The sequence below is a fragment of the Eleutherodactylus coqui genome, chromosome 3 (assembly GCF_035609145.1).
Source record: "Eleutherodactylus coqui strain aEleCoq1 chromosome 3, aEleCoq1.hap1, whole genome shotgun sequence".
Classification (NCBI taxonomy): domain Eukaryota; kingdom Metazoa; phylum Chordata; class Amphibia; order Anura; family Eleutherodactylidae; genus Eleutherodactylus; species Eleutherodactylus coqui.
The window spans coordinates 255,005,155-255,028,167 of NC_089839.1; the positions used below are offsets into that span (position 1 = coordinate 255,005,155).

At 45.0% G+C, this 23,013-nt stretch overlaps 1 protein-coding gene across 1 annotated transcript in view; it reads left to right on the plus strand.

Annotated features, from left to right (window-relative positions):
• Positions 1 to 23,013, plus strand: part of HS2ST1 (heparan sulfate 2-O-sulfotransferase 1) — a 140,361-nt gene that overhangs the window by 95,941 nt on the left and 21,407 nt on the right. The window contains exon 2 of the mRNA XM_066597319.1: positions 4,969 to 5,207. Within this exon, the coding sequence (XP_066453416.1) occupies positions 4,969 to 5,207 (239 nt within the window). The remainder of the gene's footprint in view (positions 1 to 4,968; positions 5,208 to 23,013) is intronic.

Below are 23,013 nucleotides of genomic sequence, written 5' to 3' on the forward strand. Positions count from 1 at the left end.
TGCGCACAGTTTACACACACACGCAGCTCTGCTGCACACAGTTTACACACACACAGCTCTGCTGCGCACAGTTTACACACACACAGCTCTGCTGCGCACAGTTTACACACACACACACACACACACAGCTCTGCTGCGCACAGTTTACACACACATACAGCTCTGCTGCACACAGTTCACACACACACACAGCTCTGCTGCACACAGTTTACATACACACACACACACAGCTCTGCTGCACACAGTTTACACACACACACAGCTCTGCTGCACACAGTTTACACACACACACACACACACACACACACACACACACACAGCTCTGCTGCACACAGTTTACATACACACACACACACACACACACACACACACACACAGCTCTGCTGCACACAGTTCACATATACACACACACACACACAGCTCTGCTGCACACAGTTCACACACACACAGCTCTGCTGCACACAGTTCACACACACACAGCTCTGCTGCACACAGTTTACATACACACACAGCTCTGCTGCACACACACACACAGCTCTGCTGCACACAGTTTACACACACACACACACACAGCTCTGCTGCACACAGTTTACACACACACACAGCTCTGCTGCACACAGTTTACACACACACACACACACACACACACACACACACACACACAGCTCTGCTGCACACAGTTTACACACACACACAGCTCTGCTGCACACAGTTTACACACACACACACAGCTCTGCTGCACACAGTTTACACACACACACACAGCTCTGCTGCACACAGTTTACACACACACACACACAGCTCTGCTGCACACAGTTTACACACACACACACACACAGCTCTGCTGCACACAGTTTACACACACACACACAGCTCTGCTGCACACAGTTTACACACACACACAGCTCTGCTGCACACAGTTTACACACACACACAGCTCTGCTGCACACAGTTTACACACACACACACACAGCTCTGCTGCACACAGTTTACACACACACACACACACACAGCTCTGCTGCACACAGTTTACACACACACACACACACACACACACAGCTCTGCTGCACACAGTTTACACACACACACACACACAGCTCTGCTGCACACAGTTTACACACACACACACAGCTCTGCTGCACACAGTTCACATATACACACACACACACACAGCTCTGCTGCACACAGTTCACACACACACAGCTCTGCTGCACACAGTTTACATACACACACAGCTCTGCTGCACACACACACACAGCTCTGCTGCACACACACACACAGCTCTGCTGCACACACACACACAGCTCTGCTGCACACACACACACAGCTCTGCTGCACACACACACACAGCTCTGCTGCACACAGTTTACACACACACACACAGCTCTGCTGCACACAGTTTACACACACACACACAGCTCTGCTGCACACAGTTTACACACACACACACACAGCTCTGCTGCACACAGTTTACACACACACACACACAGCTCTGCTGCACACAGTTTACACACACACACACACACACAGCTCTGCTGCACACAGTTTACACACACACACACAGCTCTGCTGCACACAGTTTACACACACACACACACAGCTCTGCTGCACACAGTTTACACACACACACACACACACACAGCTCTGCTGCACACAGTTTACACACACACACACACACACACACACAGCTCTGCTGCACACAGTTTACACACACACACACACACAGCTCTGCTGCACACAGTTTACACACACACACACAGCTCTGCTGCACACAGTTCACATATACACACACACACACACACAGCTCTGCTGCACACAGTTTACATACACACACAGCTCTGCTGCACACACACACACAGCTCTGCTGCACACACACACACAGCTCTGCTGCACACAGTTTACACACACACACACAGCTCTGCTGCACACAGTTTACACACACACACACACAGCTCTGCTGCACACAGTTTACACACACACACACACAGCTCTGCTGCACACAGTTTACACACACACACACAGCTCTGCTGCACACAGTTTACACACACACACACACAGCTCTGCTGCACACAGTTTACACACACACACACACAGCTCTGCTGCACACAGTTTACACACACACACACAGCTCTGCTGCACACAGTTTACACACACACACACACAGCTCTGCTGCACACAGTTTACACACACACACACACACACACAGCTCTGCTGCACACAGTTTACACACACACACACAGCTCTGCTGCACACAGTTTACACACACACACACACAGCTCTGCTGCACACAGTTTACACACACACACACACAGCTCTGCTGCACACAGTTTACACACACACAGCTCTGCTGCACACAGTTTACACACACACAGCTCTGCTGCACACAGTTTACACACACACAGCTCTGCTGCACACAGTTTACACACACACAGCTCTGCTGCACACAGTTTACACACACACAGCTCTGCTGCACACAGTTTACACACACACAGCTCTGCTGCACACAGTTTACACACACACAGCTCTGCTGCACACAGTTTACACACACACAGCTCTGCTGCACACAGTTTACACACACACAGCTCTGCTGCACACAGTTTACACACACACAGCTCTGCTGCACACAGTTTACATACACACACACACACACACACACACAGCTCTGCTGCACACAGTTTACATACACACACACACACACAGCTCTGCTGCACACAGTTTACATACATGAAGTTAACCACATACTCACTTCTGAAGGTATTATATTGTATTTAATAAGTAATCCCTTCACACTAATGGTCAGTAAAACCAGTTTTGTCCTGCTGTGTGGGTATGAATCCTCCAACAGGGGGCATGATCTTGGCATCAGAAAGGTCCTTCAGCCTTGGACTGTTCACCTTCCCTGCTCCTCTTCTGTAGTTACTATGCCAATGTCAGGAGGACCTGCAGGTCGGAGTAGGTTCTCCCTCCCACAGGTCATTCATTGATCGCATTCGGCTTCCTTTCTGTACCAAAAGATATGTCTCTTTTGCGGATGAATTCTTAATAATAGTGTCTGGTAGTTGAGAAAAAAGTAAATAAATTATATATATATATATATATATATATATATATATATGTGTGTGTGTGTGTATGTGTATGTATATATATATATATATATATATATTAATATAATATAATAAAAAAAAATTTATGCTAGTTATGATGTTGGGGAACATGACAGGAAGCGGGGTACTGTATTTTATTTTTTTTATACTCTCCTGCACCTACAATCTAGCGCTGTCCCTCTCTGCAGTTGGCGCACAGCACGAATATGTAACCCTTTTCAGAGTGCCGTGAGTGTGCTCTCCCATAGACTTGTGTAGGAAAATGTGCAGACAGGACTCTGCATGGCAAAATCTGACTATTTTCAGGCTGGATCGCGAGAGCAGGTGAGTATAAAAAAAAATACATCTGGTAACGTCCACTAATGCCACCATAACTTAGTGCTGTGGGGCTGTGACAGGTTCACTTTAAATCGAGATAGTTTAACATCTCGGTTTTTCTAATCTTTTTTTAGTTTTTGAAGATTTTTTTTCTTCTATTCTATTTATAGCCTAAGCTGCAGAGAGATGTTTTACAGCAACAGTTAGAGATGTGCTTTACAGCAGCCTCATGGGCCATTCACATAGTGCGCAGGATTTTTATAGGAGACTGTTCTTGGCATGAGCTGTGACAATCGCCCACTGGGAACAGTGAATCCAGTCTTTATCATGTTACCTTTCATTGTATTTCTGCTTGCAATGATGATTGCTGAAAAGTTTTCTCTACAAAACAGGAAGCATAAAACTTCAAGATTTAGGGCTTTCTTAAAAGTGACCCTGCGGTCCTGGAAAAACAAGGAGGGCTTCTCTGACTACCTGACATAGACTACAGATGCATACAATGCACAGTGTAAGACCCTCCATGCTGCTCTGACTGGCCAGCACCGCTTATGTGAGCAGCACTGACCAATCAAAGCAGCGTCCATCGGGCAGTCAAACGGTAGGGCCATCTTTGTTTGTCCATGTTCAGAGAGTCGCTTTAAAAATTCTAGACTGTGATATTTGAAAATTCATCGGAGCGGGCTCCATAGCAAAACTTCATTTATGGGGTAGCTTTTGCTACCTAGGACTGAACATCTGGGGTATCTTTCCCACTGCTTGCCCTTTCCCTGGCTCTTGGGCCAATTATTCACCTTCTGGTAGTCTTTCTGGAGAGTGCAGTCCTATACAGGTATTCACCAGCAAGGGATCCCTTAGGCTATGTTCACACCTGCATTCCGAGGTTCAGTTTTCCTACTGCATTATCGGGGCTGGAAAGGGGGGAATCCTCTGGCCGAACGGATCCGTCTTGTGACGGAACCAAACTATACCAAATAGACCTCATCGACTTTAATGGTGTTCGTATAGTCTGTTCTCCTGCATTTTATCAGATGAAAAAGTCCTTCATGCAGGACTTTTTCTGGCATTTGGTGCTGGATCCGAACGAACGAAGGTTCCTGAAGCAGATGTGAACATGGCCTTAGGCAACTGAATGGTTTGCCGCTGTAATGTACGTCCATGACGCTCAGAAAACTAAGGATTTGTTCAAGAGCAAACTTATATTAAATTATACAAATTTTGAAGTTCTGGTTGTAGTTGAATTAGACAAAAATGCCTACTGTGCCCACGGATGTGCAGTATTGAGCCATTCACAGTTTTTAGTAGATTTCTCCCAATACAATATATTTTTCAGTATGTCCGAAAATATCAGTGAGCTCAGGAGTTTGCGGCGGTCTGAAGCTTTGAGTATTTTTCTACATCGCAACCCAATTGCTTACCAATCGTTTAAGCGAATCATGTCGGCCTTCTCCATTTTGCCCTCTTGAGGGCATGTTTTCTCTACAGCTGGGTGGCTACTGAGTATTGTAATGTCAGTGTTGCTTACACCTCTCATTTCTTTGTATTTCAGAGAGGGCAATCGCACGTCATGAAGTTCGGGAAATAGAACAGCGCCATTCCATGGATGGATCCCGACAAGATGTCCCGCTCGATGAAGATGACGATATTTTGATTATATATAATAGGGTGCCTAAGACTGCCAGCACTTCATTCACGAACATTGCCTACGACCTGTGCGCAAAAAACAAATATCATGTACTGCACATTAACACAACCAAAAATAACCCTGTGATGTCGCTTCAAGACCAGGTAAGATCGTTACCGTGAGAAGGATCGTTGTTAAACACTATTTAATAGAAGTCATGCCTAAAAAGCTGCCGCATATTACCATATAGTGTACGTAATGCAAATGTGCCACAGCATAATAAAACAAGCGTTTGTAGTGGGTGGGTAGTGTCGTAACTAAAGGACGGGGTTGGGATTGTCAAATGTAGTTATTTGAAGGGAAGCCAAACGACGTTCCAGGAGGCGAAGCAGGAAAGGAAGTGATTAGGCTGGCGAGGGGTTAAATAAGAGGATTGGTGGGGCAGAGCATGCGCTGTGGTGAGTGAGGACACCAAGGATTCACTCAGCTGCAGAAATGGCCCAACTTAGTTCAGGGATGCCACTGAACAGAGCAGGGCTGTATGTCGGTGCTATTCAAGCGGGTATCTATCATTCTGATTGCTATGAGCCTTTGTAATCTTGGCTTGGTCTAAATTTTAATACATTTGTAGGTCTTATAGATTGCTAAAAAAAAATCTAAAGTTTTTCAAACGTGCTTCCAGAATAAAGTAAGCAGATTGAAATATATGTCATCAAAAATGTGTGCAGTATGTTTGCACATATTTGACATATTGCAGTTGAAAATGAGAAAAATGTATGTAGATATAGATATAGATAGATATAGAGATAGATAGATAGATAGATATAGTTATATATAGATATATATACACACACACACATTCATTCTATCCATGTATTTTTACCACCTATATGAAGTACAATATGTGGCAAGAAAACAATGTCTGAATCACTTGGATATGCAAAACCTTTACAGAGTTATTCCATGTTAAAGTGACACATGTCAGATTTCCAACATTTGTCCTGGTCATTAAGGCGCAAACAGGCTTGGTCACTAAGGGAGTCCATTTATTTTTATTCTTATATTCCCCCTTTCTTTATGTCCCTGTGCTCTATGCTTTGTAACCCCCCTGTGCATTTCTCTATATATTAGTACCCTCCCCAGCATGACTGATGAAGCGGTTCACCCCGAAACACGTTTTATTGCTGGTTCTAATTGATCAATGAAAGAGAAATTGGATTCTACACCTTATTGACCGCCGCCTTATCTCTGGAGTGTTGCACCGCCATACCAGGTTTTTGTTTCTCCAGTCCATCTATACCTATTAGAAGGCAGCATTCCTGCAAGTTATTGTCTGTCTTTGTTACAAGCCTGTGAAAGGCCAAAGTCTTCTCCAGAAGGAAAAGATAACCATATGCAGAAAGCTATTTTGGGGTTTTGCCTCTGATTGGGATGAAGTAGGGTGCAGGCACCTTGTCAGAACTTGTGCATGTTGGTGAAATTGGTGATTTTGCGATGGGTCATACATTTTGGTAGTGAGAAGTCCTGGAAAATGTAAGTCCACCTTTACCCGATAAGACAGTACGCTGAGGAAGCCATTCCCATAAAGCTGATTATAGTCGTCATTGTTACTGCTCGGCATTGCCACCTTGCCTAAAACAGCAGCGTGATTGCCTTGGCAGTGCAAAGCCGTTCCGGAGAATGTCATTTTTTTATTATACACTGTGGGGGACAACTCTATATATAGCAGTTAGATGCAGGGATTGCCAGAGCAACCAGTTTGTGCTTGTCGTTTTTAGTACAGTTTACAAACTAAAAGCAAATTGTACCAAAGCCACCGTCCTTTCTGTGCAGTAATTGGGACAGTAGTTTACAAAAATATACGCCGAATGCCCACTTTTATTAGGGACTCCTATCTAATAGCACGTTGGACCGTGGTTGTCCTTTTCAGGACCGCAGCGTTTCATCGTTGCAGACATAGATTCCACTAGGTGTTGAAATTTATTCTGCAAGAATATTGGACCCAGCGTGTGCCAAGAAAACCTTCCCCACGCCATTACTCTACCTCAACCTACCTGAACTGTTGAGATCTGACAGGAAGGGGTCATCGAGTCATGCTGCTTGTGCCAAATACTGACCTCCCATCAGTATGGGACAACAGTAATCTGGATTTATCTGACCAGGCGATGTTTTTTCACTGCTCGGTGATCCAATTTTTGCACTCTTTTTTGCCCACTGGAGTCTTTGTTTTTCCTAGACAGCAATGGCCCGCAAACTAGTTTTCTGCAGTTATAGCCCATTTGTTGTAAGGAACAATGACTTGTGTGTTCGGGAATATTAGTTAGATCTTCGGTGTTTGGCTTCAGTTTGTTTGTGTGTCACCAGTGATCATGCCTCGTTCAAAGTCACTCTAAACACTGGATTTTTCCCATTCTTATGTGGATTCACATTGAAACTGATCCCTGAAAAACATGCTTGATTTAATGCTGCGCTCTGGGGTCATGTGTGTAATTTGCATATGAGAGCTCCAATCGTGAAAGGGCAGGTGTTGCTAATAAAGTGGCCATTCATTGTATGTAGTTACTGGAGAAGCTAGTTATACTAACACAAGTGAGGTACTGTCAAGTAGGTCTTTAACGTCTCTGGAGGATAGGTCGTTAGTAGTTCCAAGCTCATCAACCACTTTAACATATCTGTTGACCAAAGGCTCGTTTGGTCAACGTTTATTCCTCCCGACTCTCCAGTCTCCTTTGGTAATGGCTTATCTCTACAAAGGTCTAAAGGGATTGTCCAGTTGTAAACCATTGATGGCCTATATTTAGGATAGGCCATTAATTATAGATTGACAGGGAACCACCGCCTGGGTTACCTGCAGATCAGCTGTTGGATTTCTGCAGGAAGAGAACAGCACAATCGCTTCTATGAGAATTTTACCTGTATTACCAAGCCTGGCCACTGCACTGAGAACGGAGCTGTCTGCTTCCTGCAGAAATCAGTTCAGCTTACAAGCATAATGGCCCAAAGATCTCGGGGTCCAAGGCAGCAGACATCCGCTGATCAACTATTAATGGCTTATCTTGCAGTGAGGCCATCAATATTTTATAACTGGCCACCCTTTTTAAACTTGTTAGAATCCCAACATGTCTGATCCATCTTTTCCATAATCTCTGCCACCATCGGGAGAGACTTGTTACTATGGAGAGTTCGATGAAACGGGCAGATTAGCTGACCTTTATATGCCTGTAATGTGTATGGCCTTCCCTTGGACTTTTTCGATTTTTCTCACCAAGATCTTTGAGATATCACTGCTGGCTTCCATCTAATGTCTATGGCTACATTTAATCGTTCACAATTTTTTCTTTTACACATATGAATTAATTACCCCATAAGGCTGTACATACGTTCTAAAAAGTGGTTATTTTTTTCACATCCTCTCCTTTGCTTCATTACGGATTCTAATTGCCTCTCCTCCTCCTCCAGCCATAATCTAGGTTACTGTCTATATAAATAAACCGTCAGTTCCCTGGGCGCCTTCTGGCTTGTGAGACTTATGATCACTTGAATGCAAATAAATCATCCAATCAGATTTATCAAGCCTCTCCTTGAGCTCGTGGTGCAATCAGCAGCGGGTATGGCGTGAGGCGCCGCGTCTCATTGTGCGGCATTATGTGTAATTCCGTATTTCAGTAATCAGGCATCTCCGGTAAAATACATTATGTGAATGGCACTTATTTTTCTCTGTCTGTATTAATCTCGCAGACGTATTCAACATCGAGATGGAGAAATAAACCCCCTTTGGTGGAATCGGTTAATTAACACTTTTTGTTAGGATTCGGGAAGCTGCATGATATTAATTGTTAATTGCAGTGCGTGGAATGAGAAGGTGTTGGATTCTCAGCACATTCCTCTTGGCTGCGGTTATTTGTGAATATCTGCGCAATTGATATGCCAAAATATGCAATGTTATTATTTTAAAATGAATCAAACTGTCAGTGGTTCATGCTTCGAATACAATTGCCATACATCATTGTGTCAGGTGCTGCGGGGTTACCAGGGAGCCGGCATCACGTTGGACAATTTTATTTATTTTTAAGATATTTTTTTTTTCTTCTTTTTTCCCCCGTGGGGATTTTGAAGATGTGCATCCATGGCGGTTATTTAATATCTCTACGTGGGGAGGTAGAAATATGCAGGCATGGTTAGGACTATGCTTAAAGGGGTTGTCCAGGTGCGAGATCATTTTTTAAAACTCTTTATCCAAATGTGGTAAAACAATAAAACCGGCGATGCATACCCATCTCCAACCTGGTGCTTGCTGACTGCTGCAGCCAATCCAGAGGGCAGGTGCTGTTCTACATGGCTCTCAGCATCTAAGTGGTGATGCCAGGATAACAGCGGGAGAGGATGGTTTTATTGTAATAGTTTTTTTTTTTTTTAAATTAAAACCTATCGCACCCAGGCAACCCTTTTAAAGAGCCAGACAATGTTTCTAAATATCTTTTAGTGCTGGGAGCTTTTTCTTAAATTAAAAAAACGAAAAAAAGGTTTGGTACCATGTTGGCCAGTAGAGCAAAAATGTGATTTGTTCTCAGTAAGAGAAACCAAGTAATCTTGTAGATATGACACCTTTTAATGGCTAACAAAAATACACGATGTTATACCGAAACAAATCTAAAGGTGTATTTACTAAAACACATGATCACATGGAAGGGCAGGAACATGGTGAACTTAATTTACACTAGATAAATACCAGAGACAGAGGGTAAGAGGGCACAGACCTGTTGGGATTCATAGCATTTAGATAAATACCAGGGAGGGATGACCATAACAGTAAATAATTAGTCCAGTGACAAGAATGTAAAAGCATTGTGACATTTCTCCTTCAGACATGTAAACAAGAAAGATGGAACACTACCTTTGCAGCGCCAACAATTGAATGGCAGCATTCCTTCAAATCAATGTATTAGTTTTTACCAAGTCTGTAAAACAATGATTAGGAATAGCGCCCCTTCTGGGTGCTCTCCTTGGGGAGACACAATGCCGTTCCCCGATCCACACACCCTCTAGGTTCTCTCCATAAGGACACCCCTTTTGACCTTCTTCAGACCTTTTAATATTCTCCACTGATGCAATAAACCTGCTCCGAGGTTCATTCTATTCTTGAGAGTATCAAAAATGTATACTCCCAAATATTTCTGTGACGCTGTGACTTGAAGTTGCTCTTCAGTATGATAACTCTCATCTGCTCTATGTGGTGTTCATGACCACAAAAGATCTTTTGCCACAGGTAATAGTCTTTCCCTCTCTAATTGTATGGCGATGAGATCTCATATACTGAGCAGCAGGGTCATTATTGTACTACCACTCCATACTAGTCCTCCTTATTATGTCTGTCCTGGTGGGCCTGGGGCCTTCATTTTAGCGGTTAGACTCCCACCGATCAAATATTTATTACTGAACCTATGATTAGGTGATATATATTTACAGCTGTAACAACCCGTTGTGTATATAGTATGTCTGCATTATGATGGATTTTGGGGATTGTGGTATAATTTCCTGTTACGCACACATCTGTTATCTGCAGCTCGCTGTATTATATAGCGTTTGTCAGAACCCTCATTGTATATTTATTACAATATTTGTCTCCCACATTTATTTTCGTGGTAGAACCTGCTCCACTGAAGAGTCTGGCTCGGCAGACGGAGTCCTCTCTCGTCCTTCTCACTTATTCGCGTCTCCAAGTATTGTTTTTTCCTTACAGAATATTGTTATAAATATGTTTTCCTATAGCGCACGCTGTGCCTTGTATCTAATCATTTCATATGAGGAATAGAAAATTGAGCAGATACAGCTGTAAAATGTGCACAATGGGAAAGCAAAAAATATTTTCCATGTTTCTTTCTCCATGGGGGCGACTGATCTGTCGCAGGCTTTAATATACCATATATTCCAGAAAGGCTTTGGAATATGAATGCCATTGCTCATGAAACACTCCTACTGAAAACATACTAGAACGGGTGTTTTTATTCCTGTGAATGGAAGGATTTCTTCAGCTTTACACTTCGCTTCAGGTTTGCTATTGTGACGTGCTAAACCTATGTGAATATAGTAAGGGACTGCAGAAATGGCAACCACCCAATCCTTTCCCTGTAGGTAGAGTAGTACTATAGGGCAACGATGGCCACACAGAGGAATTCTTAATTTGCCAGCATCTTAAGGCCCCCTGTCCATGGTCGAGGCGATATTCCGCTGCGGGGGACGAGGAGGGAGAGCTGACAGGTCTCAGCGGTAAGCCTATCTAACAAATAGGCTCACCGCAGAGAAAATTGCGGCATGCCACGATTTGAGTCCTGCGAGCGGAGAATCACTATGATTCTCCGCTTGTGGACAGGGGGCTGCGCTTTCCATAGCAAAACTATGGAAAGCATGCACTGCGTTACTCGTGGCCGGATTGTCACCGTGAGTAAAGCAATGCACTATCGTCCGTGGACAGGAGCCCTAACCCCTTTCTGCTGCAGCCCCTTTTGTTTTGTTTATTTATTTATTTTTAAATCCTCTTTTTAAGATTTTTTTGAAAATGAAAAAAAACAAAAAACAACTTTTTTTTTTTTTTCAGCAACATGGTTACACAAGTGCTTGTTTTTGCATCTCCTCAATGCAATCAAAAAGCTTTAGCCCAGGTAACCGTTTAGGATGCAGCACATTTTTGGAATTAGACAAGCTGGTTGGTTGTATCGGCGAATTGCCGCCACCTGGGCCATTCTGACCAGACTGTTAGTAGATATTGGGCCAGTGGATGCATGAGGGCATACACACAAGGCGACCGGGCTCAGGACACCATTGATAGACCACTAGTAGAGGGGATCGTCTTGGCTAACAAGCATGAGCAACTCCAACTGTTTCATGGTCTGCCATCCAGAGCTTATATAGCACCTTATGGGTCCGTCTTCAGGCAAAAAACAGTAGATACTTTGACTAAGTGTAGACTTCTTACTAGATTCCCTAAACAAATTCATACCTTGTAATATTAATATGGACCCTCTAAAATATAAACTCGACTTCCTAAACCAGACCCGCCCTAAATAAACGCAGACCCCATACTGCACCCGACTCTACGTGTACTTGCCTCTCCTTGTCCTTGAGCTTACAGCCCTCCTGACTCCCAGGCTGCACAGCGGGCAACCTACTGACACTGGAAATCAACTGTAGGTACAAAGGGAGGTAAGTATATTATACAAGACTTGGTGCCCAGGATAATTGATTGACCGCCAGACGCTCTTCCAGGAGTCCAGAAGCTCTACCCTTTTGACAGGAGAGTTGGCAAAAACAAGATTTCATGTTCTATTAAAGGAGATGTCTCGAGGAAGCAGTTAATTTTTTTTTTTGCCCAGTCCCCCCCATTAAACACACATTACTAAGCCCCCCTGTAAATGACATTTCTAGCTGGTTCGTACTTACCGTTCCAGCGTTTCAGCAAGTTATAAAAGTTTCCTCAAGATGGCCGCCGGCTCTTTCCCAGTCGCTCGCTGCAGCCCGACGTGCGCGCTCCCGAGACGCCGCCAGCTGTGTCTCCATGGCAACCGGACGCATCGCAGCCGCCGACCAGACGCCCCGCAGCCGCCGACCAGACAGCAGGTAACCGGCGCTAGCCCCCGACTCCCCAGCGCTAGCTCCCCCGGCGCAGCGACAGCCCCCCCGGCCTAGCGCTAGCTCCCCCGGCGCAGCGACAGCCCCCCCGGCCTAGCGACAGCCCCCCCCATCGCAGCGACAGCCCCCCCGGCCTAGCGCTAGCTCCCCCGGCGCAGCGGCAGCCCCCCCGGCCTAGCGCTAGCTCCCCCGGCGCAGCGACAGCCCCCCCGGCCTAGCGACAGCCCCCCCCATCGCAGCGACAGCCCCCCCGGCCTAGCGCTAGCTCCCCCGGCGCAGCGGCAGCCCCCCCGGCCTAGCGCTAGCTCCCCCGGCGCAGCGACAGCCCCCCCGGCCTAGCGACAGCCCCCCCCATCGCAGCGACAGCCCCCCCGGCCTAGCGCTAGCTCCCCCGGCGCAGCGGCAGCCCCCCCGGCCTAGCGCTAGCTCCCCCGGCGCAGCGACAGCCCCCCCGGCCTAGCGACAGCCCCCCCCATCGCAGCGACAGCCCCCCCCGGCCTAGCGCTAGCTCCCCCGGCGCAGCCCGGCGCAGCGGCAGCCCCCCCCGACCCATCACTTACCTGGGAGGCTTCTCGGGGCGGCTGGGCTGGGCTGGTCTTCTCCGCTGGGCAGCTCCAGTTTCTGCACCTTCCTCTAACAGAGGATGGTGCAGAATGGCCGCTTCAGCGCGCTCCCGAGCAGTGACAGCTCGTCTGCGCATGCGCAGAAGAGCTGTAGCGGGGAGCACACTGAAGCGGCTCGTGCTGAATGGAGAAGACCGGACTGCGCAAGCGCGTCTAAAAAAGCAAGCTGCCAGCGAATTTAGACGGAACCATGGAGACGAGGACGCTAGCAACGGAGCAGGTAAGTGGAATAACTTCTGTATGGCTCATATTTAATGCACAATGTACATTACAAAGTGCATTAATATGGCCATACGGAAGTGTATAACCCCACTTGGTTTCGCGAGACCACCCCTTTAATTAACTTTTTCAAACCACTACCCTTCACAAAAAAACTTTGCAAAGTCTCTAATTTGAATAATTTAGCACTATTTCTAAGATTGCATGATGGCCGACATAGGTGTCAGTGCAGATGGCAAAGGGATTTTACCCAAGTTTGTCAGACTCCTGAATGCTGAATCTGCCTAGTTATACAATGATGCCCCCTTCTGTATTGATGCAAGAGGGTTTTCTGAGATTGACCACTGATGGATCTTATTTACTGTATAGTAAATAATGGCTAATAATACACAGTTTGGCCAGAAGAGTAATGTGTTCCACGGCTAATGTGCGCAGGAGGACGTCAAGTTTAGCGCTCGTGGCTGTTTGTAAATCCATAGAAAGCTGCAGATATGTGACGTTAACGACTCTTCAGTCCAGCGTTCCCGCGAGGCACGAGCCCGGCGTCTACTACACTTAACTCCAACCTGTGCAAAGCAAAATAAAACATCTAATGATTTTCTTCTACCACAAGTTGCAGCAGAAATCACCGCCGAGCGCACAGCGGTAGCCATTTTTAGCATTCTATTATAGGTGATGAAATCCGCTTGGGAATAGAAATTCTCCGCCAAGGGAGTCATATTGTTTATAAACATAACTCGTTCCAGCTGCACAATAAATGGCTGTTTAACACATCGGTAACCGGTTCATGAAACCAATGTAAGCCCGAGATATAATGTCAGTACAGTCTTAACTGCAAGTCGCGCAAATGTATACTACTTAAATGCCATACTTCTGTCTCTCTGCTTGATACCCCAAAAGATAAAAATGGTTTTCTGGCCTGATCTAAAAACGAGCAAAGGCTACTTTTCACAAAGTTGGAATTTGTACTTCCACCCCAAATCTGTAGCTGAATTGCATATTTCAGCTGTGGATATACACAAGTAAATGCAGAATTGTGCGTGAAGAAGGGATGCGTCACTTTGGTATTATTGTATCTTGTCACCACCAGGAAGCTAGGAGTTTGACAGGGCTTGGATGCAGGAATGCCCCGATCACAAACCCTAGCTCCTGATTGGTGACTTTTTAGCCTTGCCTGGATGGTTAGGGATCAGTGTAGCAGTTAGGCTTACATTACTAGCTGAAAAGGCTTTCATGTAACCGAAAGAATGTGAGCCTAACCCCAAAGCACCCCTAACCCTCCTGGCAAGGCAAAAAGCACGTCCCTGTTTGGCTGGAGAACAGACCGCTTTGAGATGTGGGGGGACTTGCGGTGCTGGCTGCAAACAGACATCAGTCCTCCCCACCGCTGCTCTTAACCCCTTAGATGTGTGGAGCAACGCCTATCCGCTCCCTCCTTGCCGGCTGCAACAATGGAGCGTAGCCGCCGGGTACAGTGCTGCCGGAGATAGTGACAGCGGCTTCGGTAAGGGGAAGGCATGCTGAGTGCAGCCCTTTAGCCTTGAGGCCGTTGCCACCGGGGACAGTCAGAGCAGTTACAGTAAGGGGAACCCACAGGCACAGCACTGCTGCTGGGGGGAGGAGGCTGCCGCTGGGGACATTGCAGGCGGCAAGAGTGACAATGGCCCCGGTAAGGGCAGCCAGTGCAGCGCTGCTGTGGGGTGGTCGCCACCGCCTACACTCACAACGGGTCCAGCAGCACACTCGAGATATACTCACATGAGGATATCGCTATGCTGAGTGCCAGGACCTGCTGTGAGAAATGAGAGCCCATCAGGAACAGGGGACGTCACCGCCTTGTCAAACACCAACTATCTTGTCACCACCCACACTTCTGGTGGTGACAAGATACAAGAATACCCGTCACTTTTTTCCGTACGTGGTTTTCAAATCTGCGTCATATAGACTATGCAGAAGATTCTCATTAAAGGTAATTAAAATGTAGATTTGCTGCAGACTTGATATATATTCCGTAGGAAAAAATAGTGTCTGAACGACACGCCTCTTGAACCACGTCACAGGCCTCTCATCAGCGAAGTCAGAAACCTACACACTGATAAAAGACAAACTCCCCGAAACAGCTGTCTGTGCATGGTTTTCTGGCTCGGTTTCGTATTCCCAGTCATTGTTTTACAGACTTGCTAAAAAGTCGTACATTGATTTGAAGGAATGCTGCCATCCAATAGGTGGCGCTACAGAGGTGTATTGTTCCAGCTTCCTTATTTGCATAACATATCCAAAAAATGATGCAGCTGTGCATAGCAACCGATCGCTCCTTTGCTGTGGCATCTTGACAAACTTTCACAGAAAAGTAACATAATCTGCAATACAATTAATAAGCTAGCCGAAGTTTGGTAAACTTTCTTTTCTTCTATTCTGTGCACACACTGGCGATTTGCTACCGGGGGACACACGATACATAACTAAAGGAACCAAAGTAGACCGACCATATTTAGGGGTCTTTTGCATGGAGGCCTATGGGTGATGCATTCATGTGCTTTGTTACTGAGATTAAAATAAATGGACCTCTCTTACAGTCTCTCAGATCGCATCTTTCACTGATAAATGTCTTATATCCCCAAGATGGTATTTATGATTAGATAAGTATCTATTCCTTCCTTTTTAAATGCTGGCAGAGCATCTGCTATTACCACCTCTTGGGGCAGAACATTCCATAGCTTGACTACGTTCACACGGCAGAATCGGCATTGGAATTATCAACACAGATTCCACCTCAAAGTCTGCAGTAGCAGCTCTCCCCACCCCCCAATTTCACTTCAATATACTGAGAACTAGTTGTCCAAGTACTGGTCAAGAAGTCCAAGAACTGGTTGAGAACTGGTGTGTTCCAAGCAACTATCATAGGGACCCCTCGTCTTGTCTTTTTCACACAACTTCTGTTACAGCTGCAGTTTGTATGGGTGCCACTTATGTGTCTTGAGGATCCTTAAAACAGTTGGTTGACCCCCCCCCCCCCCCCCAATGTCTAATGCCAGTCTTCTGGCACCTCTGTGTGGATCTTTATGAAGATGGCTAGCACAGCTGTTGACCTCTTGGGATCGGACACACTGCTCATACGACCAGTTCTTGGTTTGCCCTGGACACTGGCAGTGTCCCTGAACTTCGGAATTTGTTTCCTGACTGTTCATGCACTCCCTGCCAGTCCTCCTGGGTGTTCGTGATTTGAAATCTTCAACCACCTCATGTGAACTGCTGTTGCGGCCATTAGGATGATCTCATTTCTGTCCTGGATTGTTAACGGCATCATCTTCTACTTGAAAAGACATGCGATTAGTGTTTCCATATTACAGAATTTAACATAAACCTATTAATATTCAACATGACATCATCCATAATTCAAATGGTTGCAAGTATTGAAAAATGACTGCTCCTCTCAATTACTGATTATACTCTACCCTACAATCATATCCCATGACTCCCTTTCCATTGAAATGTCTTGGACTGAATCCAAGATGGCTGCTATCATAGTGTCAAAAAGTTTTTCCCCACCGATTGAAGTTTTCTACAAAGTTTCCTACCTGTATGGCCTCGTGTCCACGGGCTTAAAATCCTCAGCGTTTCTCCCGCACGCGGATCCGCGCCCCATAGGGATGCATTGGACACCCGCAGGTAGTTAAATACCTGCGGATGTTAATTTTCCCGTCAGGGGTGGATCCACGCGCGGGAAAAAAAATGGACATGCTCCATTTTCGTGCGGGTCTCCCTGCAGGCTTCTATTGAATCCTATGGAAGCCGTCCGGATCCGCGGGAGACCTGTACCAGAATTAAACTCACCTGCTCCGGACAATGTGGTTCTTCCCTTCTTCGTGGCCGGATCTTCTTTCTTCGGCCCGGCGGATGTGCCCGGCGCATGCGTTTGGCACGCACATCCGCCGGGCCCAACAAAGAAGATCCGGCCGCGAAGGAAGGAAGATCCGCATCGTCCGGAGAATGAGTTTATTCTGATTTTTAGGCCTCATGTCCGCGGGGCAGGAGGGACCCGCTGCGGATTCTACATGGAGAATCCGCGTCGAGCCTGATTTTCCCTGTGTACATGAAGCCTATCTCTTCTCATTCAGAAGATATTCTGTGTGGCCCTGACTATTGAAAAGTGGCCTTATTTTACATCTATCAACATTAAAATTGTTCTTGCCCATGCTGACCTCTTATGAAGATACTGAAAATACAGTTGCCACCAAGTCTTGTTTGGACCTGCCTTTGGCAGAGGGGAGTCTGCACCACGTTGTACAATGTGGTGCAGAATTCTCATCTCAGGGTTAGCAATTGAGTTTTTTTTTTTTCCTTTTTATAAAACTTTTCCAATCAGAAAATGTTAGAAAATATTCCTAAATGAATCACACTTTTTTTTTCCCTAGAAATACGGAGTTTGGCTTGAATAACATAATTTTCCCTCATTCTATGCATCTACAGCTGAAAAATGGCAGTTAAATCGACCTAGTTTTTGTTTGCGCTGTTTTTCTTGGGGGGTTTTCTTGCTCAATTTCAGTTTACTTTTGTGTGGGCCTCTTTTTTTTAAAATTTATTTTCAGTGGACCCCAATGGAGTGTAGAAACCTGTTTTAAAACATTTTTCATGTTGGATTTTTGTGGACTTTTTATCAAAAAAGAAATTGTGAGAAACAGGAAGTGTCTAGGAAACCGGTTATTAATAGGGTGCTTTCACATCTGCGTCAGGAATTCCGCTTTCCTGCTCTATTCGGGAAGCAGTAAAGGGGAGCCCCATGGCCGAATAGTTCCATCTCTGAATGGAACCAAGCAGAGCTGGACTGACCTCATCAACTATAGTAGGGACCGCCTACTGCCCAGCTTTTGAACTGCATGTGCTTTTTCTTCCGGGATTTTCAGCCAGATCCGCGACAGAACCTACGGCTGGAGGTCGAGACACAAATGTAGACCCGGCCTTAGAGTCACAAGAAATATCATGCTTTATAGAAAAACATGTAAAAATATTAAAAAGACAATAGAATAAAAGTATGGAATATATGGGGGTATTACGATTTTAGAAATTCTATAGCATCCACAGGATGTGCCTTAAATTCCTTCACAGGCAATAGGTCTCACCTATGAGCATTAGAGATGAGCGAGCATACTCAATAAGGCAAACTACTCGAGCGAGTAGTGCCTTATTCGAGTACCTGCCCGCTCGTCTCTAAAGATTCGGCTGCCGGCGCGGGTGACAGGTGAGTTGCAGCGGTGAGCAGGGGAGAGCGGGGGGGGGGGGGGGGGGGGGAGAGGGGGACAGAGAGATCTTTCCTCCATTCCTCCCCGCTCTCCCCCGCCCCCTGCCGGCACCCAAATCTTTAGAGACGAGCGGGCAGGTACTCTAATAAGGCACTACTCGATCGAGTAGTTTGCCTTATTGAGTATGCTCGCTTATCTCTAATGAGCATATAACGGTGATCTTTTTAAAGCCTATGGTAGTTACATTAAAGGAGTCACCCCAATACTTATACCCATCCCGTATTCACAGAATAACGGATGACATTCTGAGTAATAGGGGTCTTACCAATTGGACACGCACCCAATTGTGGGAACAGAGATCCCGTACAAATGAAGCGGCATCCATGCTTGTGCACAGCCGCTTCATTCACCTCTATGAGACTGCAGAAGGGCATTGGAGCATGATGCTAGGCTCTCTCCGACGTCCCACAGAGATCTATAGAGCGGTAGCGCAGTTGCTCCTTAATTTATATGGTGGAGACGCGGGACCCCTGTTCTCATGGTTATTGGGATCTCCGCGCAGGAGTCCCATCAATCACACACTTATCTCCTGTCCTGTAAATAGTGAATAACTTTTCAATCTTGTAATAACCCTTTTTAAGAGTCAAGATCTGTTAGATCATCTCTTTCAAGAAGTCCCTTAGATCTCTGCGGAGAGAGTGGCGAGCTCCCCTGATAGGGGCCATAAATACCTCAGATGCGAATACCAATTTTGGATGGCACACATTTATGAAATGGCTTTTATGTGCAATTTAAAAGGCACTATAAAAAAAAAACATTTCAAGGAAAGGCCTCATGAAAGTCTCCAAAGCGTCTTCTCTTGCTGTAAGACATGTCTGTCATCCTTTCATGTTAATCTCATTAACACCAACTATAAAAAAAGGAAATTGCGTTGAGTAAAATGGTGAAGATTTATGGAAAATTAGTTTACTAATAACTATAAAAAGGTGTCTTAATGCTTCAGACAAAATGACTTCCGTTCTTCTAGACACAAATGAGGATTATTTTAATTATTGTAATTAATTGCTTAAGCTTTACTGTATCCCAAATATTCTCAATCGATTTTGATATGACCGTATCTAAACGTCTACAGTGCACATATATATCACAAACCGCAATCCGTCTGCTCTTGTTATAGGATTGCCTAATAGTAACCCACAAGGATTTTGTGTTCTTATATACAGTGTGTATAGATGGACCAGGTAAAGGTAAAGTCCCCCGGTGCAAGCACCGAGTCATGACTGAGTCCTAGGGTTACGTCACATCGTGGCATTTTCTTGGCCGACTATTTTTGCAATGTTGGTTTGCCTTTGCCTTCCCCAGTCATATTTACCCCCCAGCAAGCTGGATACCCCTTTTACCGACCTCAGAAGGATGGAAGGCTGAGTCAACCTTGAGCCGGCTCACTGAACTAAGCAGCTTCCCTACCAATGTGCGCCACACAAAGCTCAGGTGGACCAGAGCAATGACTTGTTACAGGGCGAGTCTACTGGGGTTTGAAAGTCTGGCATCACATGCCACTTGACTTTTTCTTTATTAGCCCCCCCTCCCACTCCACAGTAGTTGGGGCACAGCTCCCCCACCAGTAGTTGAGCACATTAACATGGGGTGGTAGTGGTGCAGCAGAGGACACCAGCATTCCCCACGCAGCAGTATAATTACATCTACATACATGCATCTGTTTGTCCAAGTTTCACTGCTATTGCAGACCATGTCAAAGCTGAACGCAAGGTTGTTTTCTCTGACATTGTGGTGAAAACACTATATAGGTCACCTGTCATTGTGTGATGTGTTGGCATATCATTTACCATACCATGTACCTCGCACCCCAGTAGTCACAGTAGGGCCTCCTTCACTTCCCATTCTGGGTACTACGGACCACAACTTTAAACTTCTTTTGAATCCGTAATTATAAGTTTTCCCCCTATATTTCTTGGCCAGTTCAGATGGTCAGGAAACACAATTGGGTTTCAGCACAGCTTTCATTTCTTATATAACTGAAGTAGAATGAAAGCTGCGCTGTGATTGGTTGTTGTGGGCAGCAATGACTGATCTTCTTTTAGACCGCTTTCATTAGAGTGCGGTGTCAGGATACTTTTCCGGGGCCCACTCTGTATCTGGAGTGTTTTACTTCCTGCGCCAGGAAGATTGATTCATGATTGTGTTAACTTTTATCAAACAGAAATGGAACATTTTATCCCAAAGCAGTGACATTTGCTGTGTTGTACCGCACTTTACTGCTCACAATAAATGTAGACTTTTACCATCTTGTAAAAGTGTTTAAAGAAAATGTATCTGACAATTTTGTTGTTGGGTAAAGAGTTCTGTACGTGGGCTCATTCCTTCTTGTGCCGCAGCTTGGTCATGTTAACCCCTTAAGCACCAGGCTGTTTTGTACCTTAACGACCACACACCTTTTAGGGATTTTACCCATGTGTGGTTTTACTGCCCTATTATGTATTTATTTTTTTTTTTTTCTTCAGCTTCCAAAATTATTTTTGCCGGGGTGTTTTTTGTTTTTTTTGTTTTATTGGGGGTAAAAAGCTAAAAAAAAAAAAATAGATATATTTACACTAAAATTAAAAAAAATAAAATAAAAATTTATATATATATATATATCAGAATTGGTTCCTTATTGTGTTTCAGACCTTTTGATATATAATATGTATGGTTTTGGATTACGGGGCGCATATGGCGACTCTTTTGGTTGGCATCGGCTTTGGGTCATCTTCTTTTTATGTATATTTTTTATTTTATTCTGTAATTTATTTTCTTATTTATGTAACTTTTTTAATATTATGTCCTCCATGACATCGTATAAGACCTCTGGGAGACCTTCACATGGGTTTTTTTTGTTTTCTTTTTTAGTTGCCATTTTTCCACTGTAGCTGGGGCATCCAGTTACAGAGAAAACATCCCCCTGTAGTGACAATAGTCACTAATAGAGCTGATCAGGGTACCCCGCCTCGCGTACTGCAAGAAACACTTTCACTTTTTAGTACATAGCGCTCATTGTGCGCTACGTACCCGGGAGAACATAGTAACGTAGTATGTTACACACACACACAGACAGACACACTCATATGCCAATTGAGCTCATTTTGGAGGAAAAAAATTCCTTCCCAACTCCATAATGGCAGTCAGAATACTTCATGGATCAACGTTTGAGTTCCTACCTAACTCCAAGACCCGGATCAACAACCCCACTGGTCACCTAATGTCTATATCCTGTAATATCATAGTGCTCTAAAAAGATGTCTAGTTCCCTCTTAAACTCCTCTACTGATTTATTTTTATTCTTTTTTTTTTTTCCTCCCCATCACCATGTCCTCAGACAGAAAGCTCCACCATCTCACTGCTCTTACAGTAAAGAACCCCTTTCTGTATTGGTGATGAAACCTGTTTTCTTCTAGATGTAGCGGATGCCCTCTTGTTACCGTCGCAGTCCTAGATATGAACAGATCATGGGAGAGATCCTTGTATTGTCCCCTAATGTGTTTATACATAGTTATTTGATCGCCTCTTAACTGTCTTTTTTTCCAGGGTGAATAACCCCTCTCTGGGTATTCCAGTCCCTTCATTCTGTTTTATTAATTTAGTCGCTCTTCTTTGAACCCCCTCCAGCACTGTAACATCTTTCCTGAGCACCGGTGTCCAGAACTGTGCGCAGTATTCCATGTGAGGCCTGACTAGTGCCTTTATATAATGGAAGGATAATGTTCTCATCCTTCTCCCCTATACCTCTTTTAATGCACCCCAAGACTCTATTAGCTTTTGCAGCAGCTGACTGGCATTGGTTACTCCAGTTTAGTCTACAATCCACTAGTACCCCCAGGTCTTTTTCCATCTCACTTTTCCCTAGCAGCCCATTTAGTGTATATTGGTGACATCTGTTTCTCCTGCCCATGTGCATAACCTTACATTAATCAATTTTGAACTTCATTTGCCATTTTTCTGCCCAAGCCCCCAGCTTATCTACGTCCTTTGTAGCCGTACCTTGTCCTCCGTTGTATTGATTATCTTGTTTAATTTTGTGTCATCTGCAAATATTGATATTTTACTGTGCAGTCCCTCTATCGGGTCATTCATAGATATGTTGAACAGAATGGGGCCCCATACTGAACCCTGTGGCACCCCACTAGCGACGGTGGTCCAATCGACCTATGAACCATTTATTACCACCCTCTGCTTTCTATCACTGAGCCAGTTCTTTACCCAGATAC